Genomic DNA, 21,885 nt, shown 5'->3' with positions numbered 1-21,885 from the left:
CCATTATTAAGTCACATCTGAACACTGTTCTGTCTTTTATAAGTTTTTATGACTATGTGATTGGTAGAATGCTTCTAACTAAATGTTATGATACGTTATAACTAAATGAATGTTGTCATCAAAACATTTTGAAAATAAAATGAAAACTTCACTACATTTCCAATGTGGCTGACAACATAATGGCTCATCTCATTAGTAAACTCACAAATAATATTTGCTAATCTCATTAAATGTATTTGTGAATCAGTTTTCTGTTTGTGAATTTATGTCAGGGGTGAACTGGCCAGTGGGAGAACCGGGACTTTTCCTTGTGGGTCAGCTACCAAAAGGGGCCTCGATATGACTAAGTGGGCTACGATAAGGTGAAGGGGGCCACGATACGATGGAGCAGTGTGCCAAAGGGGGTGGAAATAGGCAGAAAGGGACAGCTAAACACATTGCCAACTCCACCTGGTCAACAACTTCACGTCGCATAGAAAGAATGGTAGTCTTCACACAATAAACTCATATGCATGTTCTCACCCCAATCGGCCAATAGGTGGCCCAAACGTGTTTTGGGCCACAACTCCTGAACCGTAAGGGCTAGAATAAAAAATATTTTTTCCACCTCTGAATCCTTGAGTCAAGCCCTACATTAATGCCCTTATATTAATGCAATTTGAGTAATTAATCAATATCTACTCAAAGCAAACTCCAAACGTAACCAAACCATATACATAGTCAACAGGACATTTAGAAGATTCATAAGCAAAGTTTCGTACAATCCTGCCCCTAGGGGGCGCTACAACTCAAATTTGCAGCCGTTTGAGTGACAAAGTTCAAATTAAATATGCATCTTCTTTGGCTCAAATGCCAACATATTCTTAAAAAATGTATTCAACAAATTAACAAAAGCAAAATATGTTTTTGGGTATGACCTATAATTACTAATTGACCCATATCTTATGAGCAAATATTTAAACTTAACAAAACTTAGTAAACATGCTAAAAAGAACATTCTTAGGTAATCACTTTTACTTCTGAGAGGGGTGCTAAAAAAGCTGGGGAAAGTTCAACAAAGGGGCTAAATTCACCATCATCAAGCCACGTTTCCAAAATAAATATCTGACTTTCCGAGTTGAATGGAATGAAGCACTACTTTTCAAAAATTGATCCAACACAGAATCCTCAAGCAGGCTAATTTACACTTAGAAAACTCCTGATGTTGCTATAACAATGTAAAAAGCACTTACCAATTTACTTGAAGTGAAAATCAGTCCTCCTTTCCTGTTTAATAAATTAAGCAATCACACGGTCATGCAGCACATCTTGTGTTTTTAAATCCATAAGGATCTCTTTCTCAACAGCAACACCAGCAGTGATGACAGCCGACTCGTCAGATAGCTTGATCTTAAGCTTTTCGCTCTTGAATTACGTACATCACTTAAAGTGTGACTGCGGCAGTGTGATTGCAGTACTCAAGGCCAGCTAGAAGGCCTCGACAAAAACAAATAAATCAATCTGATTGGCTGATGAATCTGACCATCTGACTTTAGTTGCTCATTCATTTGCACTGTTGAGGGATTCTGTGGATATTCTGAAGGTCTGAGGGGGTGACTCAAACTCACGTGCTGCTTCGGGCATGTGATTTGTGAAACAGTTGTCACACTTTGCTTGTAAACATCAAGGAATAAATTCTGACTGGATAAACTTTTAGTTTTTCTCTGTTTGTTTGTAGATTAATTAATAGTGGAAACGATAAACTTTTAGTTTTTCTCTGTTTGTTTGTAGATTAATTAATAGTGGAAAGCGATTAAAAATACAAAGTCAAAAAGGTGATTGAGAATGAAAGGATGAAAAATATGTAGTTATTTGGCATTTAAGGCCAGCAGAAAAGGCTTTGCTGGCCCTGGGAAATCACCACTGCATCTGGGGACATTCATAATAAAAAGTTATCAAAAGCGTTTTGATAAACTAAACAGTTCTACAACAGCACCTCAATGAATTAGATGGCAAGATGCCAAAAAGCATCAGAGGCTGTTTCTCATAATACTTTGCTTTATTGACATGGAATTTTGTGTCTCATTGGCATGACAGCACCTCACAGCGACACACAAATTCCATGACAGTGACAAATATTGGTCAAAAGTTCTCAAGAAGTATTTTGTTTTAAAACAAAATCATTTTCTTAAAATCATTATCAGAAATATCCATTAATATTTCCTTTACATGGCCGTGATGGTTTGTTTGGCCCTGTAATTGCTGCTTGTAATTTTTATTTGTGCAGACCAAACCATCATAAATATAATAATAAATAAATAAAAATAAACAAATACAATTATATTGCTTTAGCTCTATTATGTTACTTATAAAACTATCAGTTTATTTTGATATGGTAACATTGATAATACCAAGTAGAACAAGATGTTAATGACTGAAAAGTACTCATGTTTATGTAACGTGTCATGTCTTGTCCTGTCCTGTCATGGTATGTCTCGTTTCTGTTCTTTCCCTCTACTCTGTCGCCCTCTGCTGATCGTTATATGTTACTTTCCCTCTCCTTTCTCTCCGCTTCCAGCTGTTTCTCATCTCCCCTGAATTCCTCGTTAATCCTCTTCCCACCTGTTCCCTCTTTCCTCTGATTAGCTCTCTACTTCTCTCCTTGCTCTCGCTGCATTCGTTGTCGGATTCTCACTAGAGTTTCTCTCACAAGAAGCAAACTACAGTCCTGTTTGTATCCGCCGTCTTCTCTAGCTGTTCGCTGCTAACCATCTCCACTATTTGTGCCCAGTTATCTGACGCAACGAGAGAGTTGGTATCCGCTATCTACCCTCGACTCCGGTCGGCCCTTGGGAGAGACCCGCAGCCTGTAGTCGCTTCCCCGCATACCCTGACTGTTGCCCTAGGACTCGCTCTGAAGCTACCTAAGGAGGCACTTGTTTTGTTTTGTTCTGTTTATTATCGCCCTCTCTGCGGGTTGTTTGTTTGCATACCTCTCAAGGAGAAGACTTTGTGTTTGACATTTTTCCCTGAACTTCATTAAAAGACTCTGTTTTTGCTATATCGCTTTTGGGTCCTCACTTCCCTTCATAACATAATGATCTGTTTGAATGAAGATATCTACAAATACATTCTTACTGGTTCCTTTTGAAGTTGAATATATCTCCAAATTAATCAATACCAGTAGTTATTCGGGTTTTAATAATAACAATTCATTTTCTGTGTATGCATTTTTTAATAAGTAGCCTAGTATCTAATGAATAAGTAAAATAAAAAAGATAGTCATTACTAACAGTAACTAAAAAGTAGTAGTATAAATATAGTAGTATACACTAAATAACTAGTAGTGAATTAAAATAAAAACATAAAAGCTATATATATATATATATATAATGTACATACATACCAACAGACAGATAGATAGATAGATAGATAGATAGATAGATGAATGAATTATATGCTATTTTGTGGTTATTTCCATATCAAACAAGGTGGAAACTGTCATTAAAAAGTGTTTTATTTCCTATATGATGGCCAGCAGTTCTTTTTTTCAGTCATTGATAGTGTGGCCAGGAATTCTGCTGGGCCCAAGGTGGCAGCCTTACACAGAAAGATGTATGGAAAATAAGAACTGTTTTGTCAAGAAATTATTGTTGTAGATTGATTATTAAAATGATGATTACAATTATTGTTTCAATTATTATAAAAAATATATATTAATATTAATAATGATTTTAAAGTAATAACAATACTGTAGCACATAATATTTTCAACCATGGTTGGCATGTGAACTCTTAAAAGGGACAAAGACAAAACTACGATAAAGAGTCAAACATTGGTTACATATCAGTGTGGCGAAAAGGTTATTCCTGTACGCAAATGAACTGTTCATGTAAGCAATACCTGCGTGTCAGCTGGTCATTTTCGAAGACCATTTTAATTGATTAATTATAGAGACCTAAGACAGGTCGTCAATAATGAATGAAGCTGGTTTAAAGCATCTTGAATATTTTACATCCTGTGGGTGGGATTGTATTGTAGTATTAGTTCTCCGAGGCGTCAATCAAAGCGTACTGTGGTTCTGACCCCGCCCCCTCTGTGCATCACAAGTGTTGTGACGTCAAAGTGTCTGCAGGTGTTGGAAGAGGCGCAGTATTGGCGTAAGTGACGCTTAAAACGGCTTTTACGGTAAGAAAACAGTCTGTTTTAAATATTCTTGCAATAAATAAATCGAAATATGTGCTTTATGTGCGTATTTATCAAAGGGAAAGCTGAGAAAATTAGCTGATAGCAAAAATAATAACCTTCATGTGTCATGGACAATCGCGCAACCTATATGCTTCTATTTATACTCCCTATGAAAGGCGCATCTGCAACATTAATCCTTAGCGTTGCATGGCTCGGATTCAAACGATTATTTGCCGTTTTTATAGCAAAATGAGAATAATTATTCTAGTTCGCTGTATTCTTTAGCATCGTACCAGTAGATGGTGAATCAAGTGAAAATATCCTCCGCAACCGTGTTGCGTGTACATGTGCTGTTTCATATTATGTAAGGATGCTCGGATACGGATCTTGTATTATAAGATTCATTTAAATTGCTATTTTTGGTTACTAATTAGGCATTGGATCTCATATAATAATTTAAGGCATCATGATTGCACATCTTAGATCATGATCTGAGATCATCTTAGATGTCATCCAATCATGATGCCATATATTTCTCTAATGTAGGAGATTTTTATGCTGTCCGTTTCTTCAAAATTCAGCAAAGCTGCTATTATTGAGTCTTTTCTGTCCGTGTTTTGAAAGATCTCATTGCCTTTTCCCTCCTGGAGTCTGGTCAATCACATTAACGCGTTTTGGCCCAGTATATTGGGTTGCTTCGTTTATGTTATATCTGCATAAAAACAACATGCATTTTAAATAGGCTTCAAAGCTCTTGGATAAAGCACACTGAAAAAAAAATAAATGGAAGTTGTTGCCAGAATAATGTAAAAAAAAAAAAAAAAACGGTAAAAATGTAAACAACTTTACAGAACAACCTTTACATTTTACAGTTTACAAATGTTGTAATTGACATGACCACGATAGCACTGTAAAAAAATATTTTTGTTATAAAAATAAAAAATATGTTAAATTTACAGTAAAAAAATTGTAAAGCGGTTTAAGGGAAAGGAGGAGGCGAGAACCGGCTTGACAAAATAAATAATAGTTTAATGAAGAAATAAACAAAAAACACACCGAGCAGCTGCCTGTAATTCTCTCTCTCTCTCGAACCGTCGTCACGGGCCACCTTTATCCCTCGCGCGCCCCCATCAGGCTGATTGGGGACCGGGCATGCGTTTTTCCAGCCTGGCCCCGCCCTCTTCCTCTCTACAGTCATAAACTTGATGTTAGCCTTCTGATACTGTAAAAATCTGCTTTTTATTTAATAAGGTATTTGTTAAGCAGCCTACTCAATGGCCCAAAAGTGTGTCGGTCAATAGGGAAAATGCCCAGTATGCCAGATTACCAGTCCAGCCCTGGATGATATGATGTTCACCAATAGTGTCTCTTCCAGAAACAATGACCAATAAACATGTAGAGACAGTGCTCAGTGTCGCTCTCACAAACATTAAACACTATCAGGGTAACACGTGAAATTTTAATAATGCAGTAGACATGAACTAAACTACATCAAATATAAAACAGAACACCCCAATGTATGTAACTGATATAAAAAATAAGAAGAAACATAATTATTCCCATAAAATGTAATTAAATGTAATGGGTCATGCAGGGAATTCTAGGAACGGCCAATTACTGTTTTTTTTTTTACGGTAATTTGAACAATAATTTACTGTAAAAAGTACATGAACTCTCTTGTTAAACAATGTAAAATTTTACCATTAATTATACAGTAAAATAATATACCAACATACTTTTGAAATATAAATTAATGTATATTTTATAATTAATACTCGTTACGCAATTAACGTTTTAATTCTGTAGCATTTTCAGTCTTTTACAGACATTGTTTACAGTGCAGTCTTGACCACACAGTGGCCAGTACTGTCAGACTTGATTATCCGGATCATTTGAATCTAATGGAAGTGAAAAACACTCTCTAGAGCAGAGCCTGAGCTTTTTTTAATCTTATGCTGCAAAAACCTTTTTTCTTTGAAATTATGACTCTAAAGATGTGCTCAGTCCCCCTCCTAAGGCAGTCTAATGGCTCGGGTTTTGTAAGGCTGAGAGAGCAGCTGGCCTGTGTGGCCCTAAAACTTTGCCTCTATTTTTAGTTTGCTGAAGCCCCTCTGTTATCAACAGACATGCTGACTGTAGGATGCTTTTGTGCTCTGTGAATCTTTCAGACACACCAGACGAGGTGTGCTGAATCGTAGGTCAGTTTGCAGGGTCTCTTGAGGAGATGCGTTTCTTTCTGTTTATGCTGTGTCTTGTGGAAGTTATTGGCTGCATAGACTCTGACAAAAGCTTTAGATCAAACGTAGCAGGGGTACAATGGGGCTGCACACAAGGAAAATTTGCTTATACAAGGTGTATCAAGATTGCATATATATATATATGGGGTGTATCAAAGGTCATGCTTATTCAAAAGAACCAATATAGATAAGGGTGCAGCATTCCCTGTTCATTTCAAGCACATTTGGCATTTCAAATAACTGTATAAATGTATTATATAAGCAATAAGCAAAGAAATCAAATGTATTCTTCCTACTTTTTACACCAAATACAGTCCTTTCACTTATTGGACAGTAAATGAAAAACATTTGATTGAATCACCTTGACCAAAACTAAAAATGATAAATAAGTATTTTGTCACATAATAAATGCAGTATTTTCAGGGATTTTCATTAGCAGCATTTAAAAATTATTAAATATTAGATCAATTACCTTAAAATCAACCCTTAAACATTGCACGCGATGTACTCATGGATTAGCTAAATGTTGTAGTGTATAGTAAAACTGGTGTTTAGGACAGTGCTGTAGTAGTTTTTGTTGCTATTTAGTGTTTTATGAGAAAATATAAACAAAAGTGCCTTTTACCCCTATTGTACCCTATGTTGGAGATTTGTGTACCTTTTGGACAGGTCAAGAATGTCCTATTTACCCTAAAACCATCCAATCTGTTCTCTTCCGACTTTCAATCCAATGATCATGTTTCTATAGTTGGGGAACTTGAGTCCGAGTCACGAGTCCAATTTAAATGGTCTTGGATGCATTTTTACTCGGACTCGAGCCTCTTAGGACTTAGGCGGGACTTAGGGATTTATTTTCCGAGTCCATTACATTTGTGATGCAATGAAAAAACAAAAACAAAACAGAAATGAATGAACACATCTCTGTCAGCATGCAGCTGTATTAGCCCCTGAAGTCATAGACGTAGCCAGAGTTGTTTCACTGTTTAAGCAAACACACGCACACACACATACACACATGCACAGGCACACTCATCAGTCAACAAATATGCTTAAAAGAATAACATTCTACTGACTACCAAGGTGGCGGGCATGATGAAAACATAAAGACAGGTATGTATACAATGTAATAGAAACTAAACAAGGCAGTTTCACACGACACGGGACCTGACAACTGGTAAAATTGCATGTGGCATTCGTGCAGCCAAGACGGTGCTCGCATTTCATCAAGTCAAGTCACCCACATCATGTCTCTCACAGTTTACTAAAAACAGCATATAGAAATAAAAATACATAAAAATAGGATTAATATTGGGCTGTTAAGTCTTTTTAGGAGTAATGCATCTACACATGTAGGCTTTTATTTTTATTGTAAACCACCGTGTAACTTATTCATGTCTTTTTTAGCCTACATCTCTGACATTTTCTGTTCAATTTATGACTTAAAAGTATTATTCTCCATGTTTTTGCTGTTAAAGATGAGCTCAGTTAAATTTTCTTTGTTTGATATTTAAAGATTTCAGTCTAATTGCAGACCAACACAGCTGCCGCTTAAGCAAATATCAATTATTATTATTATTTATCTTCTGCGGCAGCTGCTGCGAGACGCACATGGATGCATCAGAGATTTTAGTTACACGAGCAGCACGCAGAACTGCCCTACATTGTGCTGTTTCCCGCAAATTAACTAGAAAATCATGTCTGTGACGACATGGCCCTAATATTATCAGTGGGCTTTTCCAGTGTTTTTGGATGTAGCATTTGCAATCACATCGTGAGACGTAACTTCTAGTTGCTAATTACTACTGTGTTGACTCATTTGTACAGTATGTACAGTATTTTCCCAAATCAGTCGGCAGATAGAGAAAAGAAGATTCAGAAAGAAATCTCAGTAGACTATTATGTCTTTAGATAGGGGTAATTTTAAATAAAGCTAAATTAAATTGAAATTATAAATTAAAAATGAAGTAGAAATAAAAACTAAATAAAAATTCGAAACATAACCTTAGTTGTAATGACTAATGCAGTTTTCAATTTGTATAGTCTGTGTTTGAGTGGAGGGAAAAGCAACAAATAACTGAAATATCATCAGAACACAATAAGAATTGTGTTGAAGGACAGTTTTGTCTTCATACACTTAAAAGCATATGCTTTCATTGTGAAACCACTTTGAAGTTTGTTCAGCAGGATACTAATCATAAAATATATAAATGAAAGGCAATAGAGGTGTTTTTGTTACATTTATATTGACAAACTGATTTTCTTAGTTGTGAAGTTTAAAATTAGCTTAAAATATTGATGCTTCATGGTTCACGGTTACAATTTTAATTCTGATTCATGAACAGATTCATTCAGACTCGACTCGGACTCGGCCTGTTATGGACTCAGTCCTGAGTCCGACTCGGCCCCTTTTAGACTCATACTCGTTTGTTTAAAGACTCAGGTTTGACTCTGACTTGACTAAGGTGGACTTGAACCCAACACTACATGTTTCCCTGAAACTGGATAGAATGCTAATTTGCCAACATCTCAAATACGTCTTTTGTGTTGAGATTTGTTTTTTCTGACACGGCATTGAAAATGCTTGAGATGGAAACCCTTCACTTTATGATGAACAGAAATCTTCTAGGATTTATTCAATAAAATATTTTAGTCATTATGTCATTTTTGTTTTCATGAGAGATGCTCTGTTTGGAAATTATTATTGTAAAAAAATATATATATTTAAACCACCGGCAGCTAACATTACATGATATAAACTTACTATACTAACCTTCTGGAACAAACATCTGATTTTTAAATGTATTGTTAAAGCCCTTCCAAGAGCAATGACCAATACACATAAAGACAGTGTACAGTGTTACCCACACATTAACTAAACTACATAGAATATAACATAGAACACCCCAATAAACATAACTGATATAAAAACAAGAAGAAACATAACTATTTTCGTAAAATATAATGAAATATGATGGGTCACGCCCAGACTTCTGGGAGCGCAAGTTTATTGTTTTAATCCGTAATTTTAACAACAGTTTACCGTGAAAGTACATGTTTAGTACAATATTAAAACCGCCTAATATCGTGTTGGTCCCCCTCGTGCTGCCAACAGTTCTGACCCGTCGAGGTATGGAATCCACAAGACCTCTGAAGGTGTCCTGTGGTATCTGGCACCAGGACGTTAGCAGCAGATCCTTTAAGTCCTGTAAGTTGTGAGGTGGGACCTCCATGGATCACATTTGTTGGTCCAGAACATCGCATAGATGCTCAATCAGATTGAGATCTGGGAAATTTGGAGGCCAAGTCAACACCTTTTGTCATCACTCTTTGTCATGTTCCTCATACCATTCCTGAACAATTTTTGCAGTATGGCAGGGCACATTATCCTGCTGAAAGAGGCCAATGCCATCAGGGTCTACCGTTGCCATGAAGGAGTATACATGGTCACATGAATGCCAGGACCCAAGTTTTCCCAACAGAACATAGCCCAGAGCATCACACTGCCTCTGACGGCCTGCCTTCTTCCCAAATTGGAGCATTCCAAATTGGAGAGAAAAACAAAAAAGAAGAATAGGCCCCTCCAAAAACTGCACCATATCTTGACCTTCCTTTCCCTCTGGGATTCCAATGAAAGGAAAAGTATTACTTCTCCGATTTTTCATATCCTCTAGTAGAGCAGCATGATTCTGGATAAATTGAGAATCACAAATTTTTCGCTTAGAATAAAGATCATGATTCTGAAGAAAAAATGCTTATTTCAGTGATTTACAAAACCTGGACTTAAGAGTACTAAACAAAGTAACATGTAATTAAATATACAACTAGACAAAATGTTCTCTGCTTCAATCTATGCAAAAATGCAATAAATATATATATATTTAAAAGGTCCACAAGAGAGGACAATGAATACATTACAAACCAAACAGCACCTTGTTAATATTGCAGAAAATAAATAAATAAATCCTGTTAAAAGGTGCATAAAAAAATGTATAAAACGATTTAGGTTTCTCACATGCAAAACGCGGGGAAAAGCTTCATTGACAGTTTGTGTTGCACTGCCTGGTAAGCAAATATAATTATTCAAGAGCAAGTAATTAAATAGATAACAGAGTAAACAGTGCTTTAAGTTTTTCAGCAACAGTAGCAATTAAACACTAAAAAATATATAATATAAAAACATTAAAAAAGTAATTTAATGCCAAATGAATCTATTTAATATTTGACACTCTTTACTGTGTAATTATTAAATATACATTCATACTGATTTGATGCAGTAAGAATGCTTGAGTGCCTATAACAGACAGCATGCAGCTTATATACATTTAGATATCACACAGACTTATTGAATAAATATTGAATAATTTGTCCCGACTGCTTATTCATTAACGGCTGTGTTTGCTTTAATATCTCATCAAGACAGTGCTGATTTAATCCTGTCTGTTTACATTCTCGTAATTCATTAACAGATGTGTTTACATTAATATTGCCTAAAGAGGGATATTTTGATTAAAAATCTAGTGCAGGAGCACTGCATTCATGACGAGACACAAGCGCAGGGGCAGACACACATCTGATTTGACACATATGCGAGCATTTGAAAACAGCCGACTGTAATCAAACTGTGCACACATAGCAAATTTAGTCCGGTGGCTATTAAAATATTGAACTGAGCAGAGATTCCGTCACACTCCTGGCTAATCATGGCTGCACCCTGCAGTTTGCAAACCACTGTGCTGGACAAAAGTCTTTAGCTTGTGTTTTTTAGTTTATTCATTGTCTCGTGCAGGAGCTCTGTGTTTTGTAGATGCCATATAATATTTAAAGCCTGTGATGAATTTCAAATTTAAATTTGACCTCCTTACAAAGGCATGTCATGGGAACGTACATTACAGAATCGTTGTCATTTAGAAATTAGATCATGTGGGTGTCTGAATCAAGATTGCGATAATTTAACGATTAATCGTACAGATATCCTCTACTTTTTCCCACACCTGTTCCATATCAGCCTTTGAAGCAGGTGGGTTAGTCTGTAGCTCTCTTTTGGCCGACTTCGGAAACTCTGTTTTTCAACATCGTCCATTCTTGTGATTAGGGTGGAAAATTCCACCTCCATAGATGTGATCACTCTACGTATTTCTGCGAGGCCCTCCATGTCGATCGAGATTTTCATTAGTGCTGTAAAAATGTTTGAGATATCCAGACCTACATCACGAAGCTCACTGTCACTATTAACTGGACCTCCGCCATCTTGATCTTGCGAGGCATCCAATGTGTGACATCCTGCCCTCCCAGCACAGTTTAACAAAACTATTAAAGTTCTCACCAGTTAATATTGCTTTAAAGGATAATTGTAGCAAAGTGGAGTGTATCAAAGTATAAGTGGAGATCGCCTCTAAGCAATCCACCCTCGCATAGCGTCACGTGACTCCTCAATGCAGGCAATTTCAAAGGGTTCACATAAATTTTCTTGCCTCTATATAAACTATATATAAAAAACTGTCCACCTCCTCTCCTTATATTATCTCTGGGCAAGTTAGAGATCATATTAGGGATGCAATTTTTGGCTAAATCTTTTTACCAAGTAGCCTAACTGCCAATATTAACCGGTTATTAACAAGTTAACCGATAAGCCATGTATCAAACAAGTGACCTAACATTAGAGTGGCCAGATGCCCCATTTTTCAAGGGACAGTCCCGTATTCAAGCACTTTTTCAGTGTCCCGTAAAAAATTTTGTTTTGTCCCGTATCTCCCCTCTCCTAAAATTTCTCTATCACCTATGTGGCTTTCTCAGTCACATGAGAATTCTAATCAAAGGTAGCCACGGATACGGCTTGTAAAACTAATAAAATCACACTTTGTTATTTGAAGTGCATGATTGGATTAAACTATCCAATCACAATCCTCAATCAATAGATGTCTGGTTAGTGAACTGAATGAAGAGTCAGTTTGAAAGAGCACACAGGTGAAATTGCAGCTGGTAAATGTCAAGGAAGCGTGCATGTACATTTAATGAGGATCTTCAAAAAGAGTTTACATTTCTAAAAAAGGCGTCACAGACAGAGCGTAGTAAATATTTGTGGAACTCGCTTTTTTATCGCCCATGGTGGCCGCACTGAATCGTGCAGCGTGTTCATACAAAAAAGCGAGTGGATACTTCAAAAAGTAAGTGTGCCACACCAAATGTTAGTGATTTGTATTTTTGTGAAGCAAAGTTCCGAATCTGACAAGGTGCACACAAGTGAAGGTCTTTTTGCTTATCATGCCCTTGTTAAAGCTGTTGACATGTGAGCGGATTGTTTCTTTTGTATAGTGAGAAACTTTTATTCACCCCCAAAATTGGAGCCACTCATTGGAGAACACTTGAGTGAAAAACTTGAGTGGGCCCTACTGAGAGACATCCCAGAGTGGAAAGACATACAGAGCACCCTCGAACACTTCTACTCCAGAATCCCCGCTCTCAGATTGTTTGACGAAAACATGCTCTTTGATGTGTGAGCTTGCACAAAAAAACATTGTCACTTGTCGCATCACTGAGTGAGCAAGACGCAAGACATGAACAAGTCGGCCGTGTCTGAGAGATGGACAGACGTTTTTCTTGAGCTGGTGAGCAAGACCATCAACGTCAGAGTCTTAGCGAAGGTCGTGGAGTTTGTTTTATGCCTGCCTGGGACATCTGCATCTGTGGAGCATGTGTTCTCATTAATGAACGCAGCATGGACACCGGATAAATCTCGAAGTGTAACAGTCATGAAGGCAATGCTTTTTGTACATCTTAATTTTGAACTGGATTGTACTATAAAATTTTGAAAGACAAACGCACACTGATTAAAATTGCTGCCAGCGAAAATGCACCCTCTACTCTGCATTGATCTGCGCCTAGGTAAAGATACGTAATTTTCATTTTTGCTGGGAGGGGGCTGTTCTATTTTCCACAAGCAGGAATCTGGTCACCCTACCTAACAGGCATGACTAAGGTCTATACTGGCTGAAACAAAACAGGCTTACATGACAGATGTGCATATTTAGAAATTGATATTACATAAACAACTGAACATTTCCTTCATGTATTTTATAACAAACATTTGAATGGATCACATGGTGCCAAATTAACCTACAAGGTGAAAACTTTTGGCATTTTAACAAAGGAAATTCTTTTTTAGCCTTCCAACATATTGTGCTGCCAAGCAATCCTTATATTTTTTGTTAATAAAAATCAACATATCTACATGGGCAGGAGTCATTATGGAATGCAGCAAGATGATGACAATCCAGGAAATCCTCCAAAGGAATTGATCGCCCCTCCCATAAATGATGGGCTGTAAACACATGCTATTAAATGTAGAGGCTTGCAGATGCTTGTTCCCCTTCTGTCACTCACTCGACGTTGTGTCAAATGTAGTGACTCAAAGGGTCTTTCTTGAGAGCCTTGAGTACCTCTGAACATGAGAAAAGGCCAATGAGAAATTTGCAGACAGAATTAGCATGTCCTGCCCCCGGACATACGGATATAAAGGGAAGCAGGTGTGCATCTGTCAGTCAGATTTTTTCTTTGGAGCCGAGCGGTTGTGCAGCAGCAAGCTGAAGTTCACTACTGTTCCACTCACCTCTGTTGGTAGAGCACTGCTGTTGGATCTACGGCGCATTACCAGCTGCTTTCTCCTTCTCTGCACGCTGTGCAGTCCGCGACCCTGGGCGCTTTGACATCGCTTCTGTCTAAAAGAGTGCTTGCTTCTAAAAGAGTATTTTCCCCTCTAAAAGAGTTTGTTTTCACACATAAAAGAGCAATACACAACAGGTGTTGAATGTCCATTTCAGGACGCATCTTTTTAAAGATGCCCTTCCACCTCTGTGTAGTTCCTGGATGCGGTCAATATCTCGCCAAAACTGATGGTCATAGACGCTGCCTCATGTGCCTGGGTAGCGATCACACTGAGGCAGCGTTTGTGGATAGTCCATGTACTCACTGTGAGAACATGACCATGGCAGCGTTGCGGTCGCAGCTTTTATAAAAAAGGCCCCCGGGCCGCTCACTTACTTCCGTCTGGGCCCGATTTCTCCCTTGAGCCCCCGGAGTTGGATGAGAGGACTTGACTGGGCTGCCACCTTCGGGTCAGCCTGGCCAGTCTGAGGCCGACGTGCAGATGGCTGACATTCTTGCCCGGGCTGCAGTGAGTGTGGGCTTAGACTGGAACCCTCCATCCTCCCCACATTCTTCACGGCTTGACGATTGGTTCCTCGGGTCAGGGCGCCGCTCCCAGCAAGCAAGCTTGCCCCGGTTCAGAGCATCTCTTTTTATTGAGTTAGCACACCTCACAAACGAGCGCACGAAGTCAAGAAGAAGACTTGGCATTCAGACTGAGAGGAAGACATGCCCTATCATGCCCTATAGTCAAACAAACTGTTAACGCCGGCTAATCGGTTAACCGGTTAACAAAATCTACATCCCTTGATCATATTAAGCAAACCTTCCCTCAGAGTGTATCAAAACAGCCTTTGTCAATGTGAAATGTGCACACTTAAGCATTGTCTTTATTTTAAAGCTAAATGCACCTGTCAGACATCCATTAGATCTGATTATCATTATTTGCTTCATCCGAATCTCTTTTTCCATGCTTTGAGTCATCATGACATGTATTGCATGGAAGCTCATGTTACGTTTGTCCTCTAAACCTCTTCAACTTCCTGCCGTGCTCACTTTTAATATCCTGCCTAATATTTGCCTTCCAGAAAAGATAATTATTAATCTTACTATTCATTTCACTGATGCCAACAGCAGCTCATGTAAGCGATACACGGCCAGTAGAAAGAGTCACAATTGTGTGCAGTTCACGGAAGTAAAGGACAGTGTTTTATATTCAGAGGGGCATGTGGCAAATATTGATCTGATACCAAAAGTAAATGTCAGATTAATGCCAAAGCCTGGCAACTGATGAAACATTTCTTTTACTCCAGTCTTTGGAAGGAAGTTTTTTTTTGCCTGACTAATTTTCAGTAGCAGGTGGCTTAACCACCACTATTAGGTAACTGGTCTCAAGGAATGAGTGATGAACAGAGAGAATTATATGTCCCCTGTTGATTGTGACAGATTGGATGAAGAATCACTATGCCTCAAGTAAATCATCTGTGAAATCAGTCCACTTGCAGGGATAAGCATTTTCTTAGGCAATGTACTTACTTTTCGAGTAAGTACTGCTAATAAATAACACTTAATAAACTTACATTAAATGTATCATTTGTTTTCTTCACAAATGTTACAAGAAACAGTTTCGAAAAAACTTCAACATGAGTGACTCCAGTCAGGCTTCCTAAGCAACCAGTTGGCCCGGTTGCTAGGGTGGGTTGGTAACCTCCTCGTGGTCGCTATAATGTGGTTCGCTCTCAGTGGGGTGCGTGGTGAGTTGTTTGTGGATGCTGCAGAGAATAGTGTGAAGCCTCCACATGTGCTATACCTCCACAGTAATGCGCTCAACAAGCCACGTAATAAGATGCTCAGACTGACTGTCTCAGACGTGGAGGCAACTGAGATTCATCCTCCGCCGCCCGGATTGAGGACTTGGAACACATTGGGAGCTGGGCATGCCAAATTGAGAAAAAAAACAAAAACAAAAAGGTAACTTCATCGAACTATGCTTTTCTTTTAGAAATTAAATTAAATGAACAATGTACCTTAACAAATTGGAAAAAAAATAATATATATATATATATATATATATATATATATATATATTTTAAAATAACAGCAAAAGCATTTGCACTCACCCGGAGCTTACGAAAATTTGGAAATCAAAACAGATGGCATTAGGGTAATGCACGTAAATAAATTCTGGAGTCTACATAAAGGCTATCACATTTTTATCATTTCAAATGTTATTTTACAGAACAACAAGTGGTGAACGATGGCTTTTTATAAATGGGGTGACTGCGCTCAGCCCGTGTTTAGAGAGTTAACGCACATGCCCATACAGGTCGGATAAGCTCTGAGTTCCACGTATCTTTCCCCCATAAAAGAAAATCCTCGTCCATATTTCGCATGACTCCACAAATTTTTTAGAATTCAATAAGAACCAAAATATTACAAGTATTGCCTTGTAATATTACTTGGCTTTGCGTTTTAGATGGACAGACACCACTATATCTTCTCTCGTCCAACACCTTGATGACACACATCCACAGCGTCCCCCAGTGGACTCAATTGTAACTGCATGATTTGGTGAAAGACCCAGAGAATAACTAAACAATACCTAGCTTTACAGTGTCACTATTGTGTAAAATAAATATCATGCTGTTATACAGAGTAGACTATCAGCTTGGCCATGATTATCCATGACTAAATCACAGCTGTGCTGTGTACAACATCATGGTCAGCATCACAGATGCAAGTGTGATATTGCTCAATTATTTTACACAATATTTACTTAATGCACATTTTGTTGTCAAAAATCTTTATCTACTGAATATTAAGTGTAATGAGAATATAAACCATGCACCAGTAGAAATTTTCCAACTGGTCGAGATTTTACTCTATTGTTTATACGTTGATATATTTGCATTGCTATTACTGGGCAGAATTACCTTATGTTATTTACACGAGAGAACAATGAAGAAGAAATCTGTAATAACGTGACAAGACAGAGTGTGACATGTCCCAAACAAGTCAAGACAAATAACAATTTATTAGGAGGTGTTGCTTGGCACCACACAGCTTGAAGCTATTTACAGTTGCCACATTGCAACTAACCAAATTAATGTAGAATTCAGTAGATGTTCATCCAAACAGAATTTACTGTCAGAGATAAAATGAGTTGTACTGTTAAAAAGTTGCAAATTAAAAGAGAAAATAATCAAATGAGATGAAGAACATTACATTTGTAAATGTTCAGCTCACTGGATTATCTAAAAATGGGCATAACCATGTAGTTGTTAAAATATTAACAATTATTTGAACCAACGTTATGTACTTACATTAACTTCATTTAAAGTCAATAACTGTGGGGGGCCTGGGAAGCTCAGCAAGTAAAGACACTGACTACCACCCCTGGAGTCGCGAGTTCAACTCCAGGGTGTGCTGAGTGACTCCAGCCAGGTCTCCTAAGCAACCAAATTGGCCCGGTTACTAGGGAGGGTAGAGTCACATTGGGTAACTTTCTTGTATTTGCTATAATGTGTGGTTCTCGCTCTCGGTGGGGTGCGTGGTAAGTTGTGCGTGGATGCCGCAGAGAATAGAGTAAAGCCTCCACACATGCTACATCTCCACGGTAACGTGTTCAACAAGCCACGTGAGTGTGGAGCGGAGGGGGGGCAGGGCCGGGTTGGAATATTGCGCGACCGGCCCCCAATCGGCCTGATGAGGCGCGCGAGGTATAAAGGCGGCCGGTGACGATGGTTCGAGAGAGAGAGAATTACAGGCATATCCGTCATGTGTGTTTATGTTTGTGCTTTTGGTTTGAGTTTAATTAAATTATCATTTATATTGACAAGCCGGTTCTCGCCTCCTCCTTGCCCGTCTTTAACTGTGTTACAGTGATAAAATGCACAGATTGACATCTCAGACGCAGAGGTATTTCGTCCTCTGCAACCCGGATTGAGTCACTACGCCACCACAAGGACTTATAGTGAATTGGGAATTGGCCATTCCAAATTGGAGGAGAAAAAATAAATACATAACTGTGATCTGATTACAATATTTTAAATTGAAATGTGTGTCATAAAGTATATTAAGTAATTTGATCAGAGTAAATAATTACTTAGTCATCAGATTACACACAAAACTGATTATTCGTTTATAAATGTCTCTTGAATTTCGATGATTTAATGAATGTGGCAGCCAATAATTCAGCCAAACAAGCAAAGTTATTGTCTTATGCGGATAATGTTAAAATTCCAAACGTCGGCCTGATCTATCACTACCCTGGAAAACTATTGTCAAGCATTTATAATAATTCTCTCTCTCTAAACCCTTTAGATGGCTTCAGCGACAGATAACCGTTATGGACAAAAGGAGTCCTCTGACCAGAACTTTGATTACATGTTCAAAATCCTGATCATTGGGAACAGCAGTGTTGGGAAGACCAGCTTTTTGTTCCGTTATGCAGACGACTCCTTCACGCCAGCGTTTGTCAGCACAGTAGGCATCGACTTCAAGGTGAAAACCGTCTACAGGAATGACAAGAGGATAAAGCTGCAGATATGGGTGAGAAACTATTTTCCATCTGTATTGAGAGCTTTTGATTGATTGGGTCCAGCCTCACAGCATTAATGGAATGTTTACTTGTCACATATACAGTACATGACAGTTTAGTGGTGTGTTGTGGCAACTTTAATGAAGAAATACATCGAAAGTGGCTTAATGTATTGATTTTTTGGATCTGTTCCTGAATATACAACTCAAGCAGAAAACCATGACAGTTTTGGGGATTCTAGCTGTTCCTGTATGGAAACTTGATTACCTTTTAGCTATATAGTAGACAATCAATTAAAATTATAATAGTTTATAAACTCTCCCTTTATTGATATTGATTGTCTCATTCCAGACCCATAAATCTCGTCCATATCTCAAGAACAGAGCTGCGGGTTAATGCAGTGGTTGTCAGCTGGTTTTGCATCAGCATTTTACATTAGACATCAAATGGTGCCTCAACAGTTTCAATATTTTTTATTGTACAAAATATCTTTAAGGTCTCACATTACAATGTACCAATTGGTTTATGAAGGCAGTGTTAGGTAAGTTAATTAAAAAAAGTAATTCACCAAAAATGGGTAATTACTTTTCTAAAAGTTGTTACCAGATGACATTACTGATTACTTCGTGATTACTTCTTTAATTTACTTTCTAAATCACTTTTCACAAAAAGGTTTTTGTTTTTCCACTCAATGAATTGAAAATAATGTCTATATTTCCTCCTTGTTTATACTGTAGCTGTTGACCCTTTAGCTGTCACAGAAACATAAAAGGTTCCATTTATTAACAATAATGAATGCATTGGGTATCATGAACAAACAATTAGCAATATATTTTTTTACAGCATTTATATACTATTTGATATATCTTTGTCAATGTTAGTTAATAAAAATACATTTGTTCATTGTTAATTCATGTTAACAAATGGAACCTCATTGTAAAGTGTTACCAAAATAATTAAAATAAATTATTAAATAAATAAATAGTTTTAAATCTATTTTAAATACATATTATTTTAGAAATATGCATGGACTAAAAATGGCTAAAGGAACGAAAATGAAAAGCAAAAACGAACAAAAGGTTTTGCAGAACCTTAATGGAATAAAGGCCATTTCAATTGTTGGAGTGAAAGTGTTATTTTTAAACGCTATTAACAGGTTAATAACCTATAAAAAAATTTAATGAAACCAAAGGCTAAATGGTTTATTACAGTAAAATTTCAGGGACTACACCACTTCTTGTGGCCCAAAAAATGGGGCATCACTTGATTTAGTTAAACATGATGGTCAGGTGCTTTGAATCTGAAGGAAACTACGGCATCACACATTTCTTTGTCTTAATGCTTGTCTTTGTGGGTGTAGCCTTCTGTGACATACTGAAGACCTTTTTGGCAATTATATAAAATTACAATATACATGTACGATTAATCCAGATGCAAGAAAATATATCAAGGTAAAAAAGTACATTTCTCAGTTGTTTCCAAGTCTTCACTGAATTTGTCACGATTTCCTTGTTGTCTGCCTTGTGTTTCACCTGTCTTTGTCTAAAAACTACACTTCCAACAATTCCCGGATCTCATCACTGCCATCATTGTGTCATTGTTCGCACCTGTTTGTCGTTTGTCATCCTCCTGTGTCTGTGTATATAAACCCTGTTTGTTCTCCACTCCTTGTCGTTCGTTGAATGTTGATGTATATTTCACTACCTTGTATGTTCCGATGTTTGCCCCGTTGCCTGTCCTGCCGTGTTTTCTTCCTGCCGTGTTTCCCTAGTTCCGTGTTCCTCCGATGTGTTCCTGCTATAGTTTCAGTTTTCTTTTGTGCCTGTTTGTTTGTTTTCACTTTGTCAGTAAATAAAGAACCCGCTTGTAGATCCCACTCCTTGTCTGCCCTCGTCTGCATTCATAACAGAATTATTGTTAGATGTGATGCATTAATAAAGATTTGATGCTGTTGGGTTCTGACTGAGAAGCAGATCTGTAGTTAAAACAAATAATTGAAATAAAAAAATTAAACAAATATTGAATCATTTAATAAAATGGCCCACATAATATGGTTTAGTCCAAACGTGCCCATGCAGTGTGTGCGTGCATGCAGGAGAGAGGGATTTTGGCTACTAATTGATTTTAGATGTCCAGCTGTATATTTGAAATATGTTTGGTGATTATTTTTAGTATTAAGACTACATTTATTGAAAATACGTTAGTTTATATAGGCTGCTGTAAATTATGTTTGTTATAATTTCTATGCTCATAATTCCATCCAACACTGATTTCTGGTTTCTAAATGTCCCTTGAATTTCGATGGGGAATGTGGCATTCACAGAACAAAACAAATTAGTAGTTGGCACAAACCATGTTGAGCTTCATTGCGCACAAGCCAATATTTAATATAGTCTGGGTCATATTGTTTTTTATCTTGCATAGTTTTCTTCATGTTTTTTGAAGAAAAGGGCTTAACATGCAACATCAGATGAATCTGTGCCAATATACCAAAAAGTTTATTTGGACTCGCAGCCTTTGATGTGAATGACTAAAGGTATGGGAAGCGTTTTCTCCTCTATTTTTAAAGTTCAAAGTACAAAAGTCTGTTTATTTTGCTATCCTATACACAATTGAATGTTAGTTGCATATTATTATTTGCATTTAGTATTTTCTTTTCCAACCTGCGGCCCACCAGCTGAGAAACACTGGGTTAATGGACACGCACTACTCCAGGACCTGTGTGAACGCAACGTCACGTTTACAGCAAGCTTGACATATACAGTAGAAATGTGCTCTGACCCAAACAAAAAAAAAGAACGAAAAACAAGTACCTAATAGAGAGTAACATTTCAGAAATTAAATTAATAAAATGGAAATATAAATCCTTAATGATTAGATTTAATATAGAGCTAAATAATTTAGATCAACTAACGCAGTCCACTGTCTATAGTAAGAGACAAACAGTAGCCATTGGTCAGTAGCCAGTATGGTGGGGTAGGTTTGCTGATTGCCAAATGAGTAACCAATCAGAATTGCTCATGATGTATCAGGACTCCCACACAACTGCTCAAATTTCCCTCTGGTGGAAGACAATCCTCCCCCACCCCACAGAGCAGCACAGACCCAACCATATCCACTCACACTGGAGAAAAGCATTCTCTGAATTAACTAAAGATAAATGACACTGTTCCAGATCATAGTCTGTTGTCCAGAAATATGTGAAAATATGGAATGCTAGCTGACTGCTTACTGAATACTGTCTACTATTTTTAAATAACTGATATGTGAAACAGAACACATTATATACATAAATATATA

At 37.5% G+C, this 21,885-nt stretch overlaps 1 protein-coding gene across 2 annotated transcripts in view; it reads left to right on the top strand.

Moving 5' to 3' along the window:
- The first annotated feature begins 4,078 nt into the window (after positions 1-4,078).
- LOC127632323 (ras-related protein Rab-3A) overlaps positions 4,079-21,885 on the top strand; it is a 28,155-nt gene continuing 10,348 nt past the window's right edge. For both annotated transcript variants that reach the window (XR_007969069.1, XM_052110846.1), the window contains exons 1-2: positions 4,079-4,167; positions 18,369-18,596. Coding sequence is in view for 1 of the 2 variants with exons in the window: in XM_052110846.1 (XP_051966806.1) it covers positions 18,369-18,596 (228 nt within the window). In the remaining variant the exon portion in view is untranslated. The remainder of the gene's footprint in view (positions 4,168-18,368; positions 18,597-21,885) is intronic.

Source organism: Xyrauchen texanus, chromosome 39 (assembly GCF_025860055.1).
Source record: "Xyrauchen texanus isolate HMW12.3.18 chromosome 39, RBS_HiC_50CHRs, whole genome shotgun sequence".
Lineage (NCBI taxonomy): Eukaryota > Metazoa > Chordata > Actinopteri > Cypriniformes > Catostomidae > Xyrauchen > Xyrauchen texanus.
The sequence above is the reverse complement of the archived record's forward strand: the minus strand, read 5'-3'. Positions and strand labels throughout refer to the sequence as shown.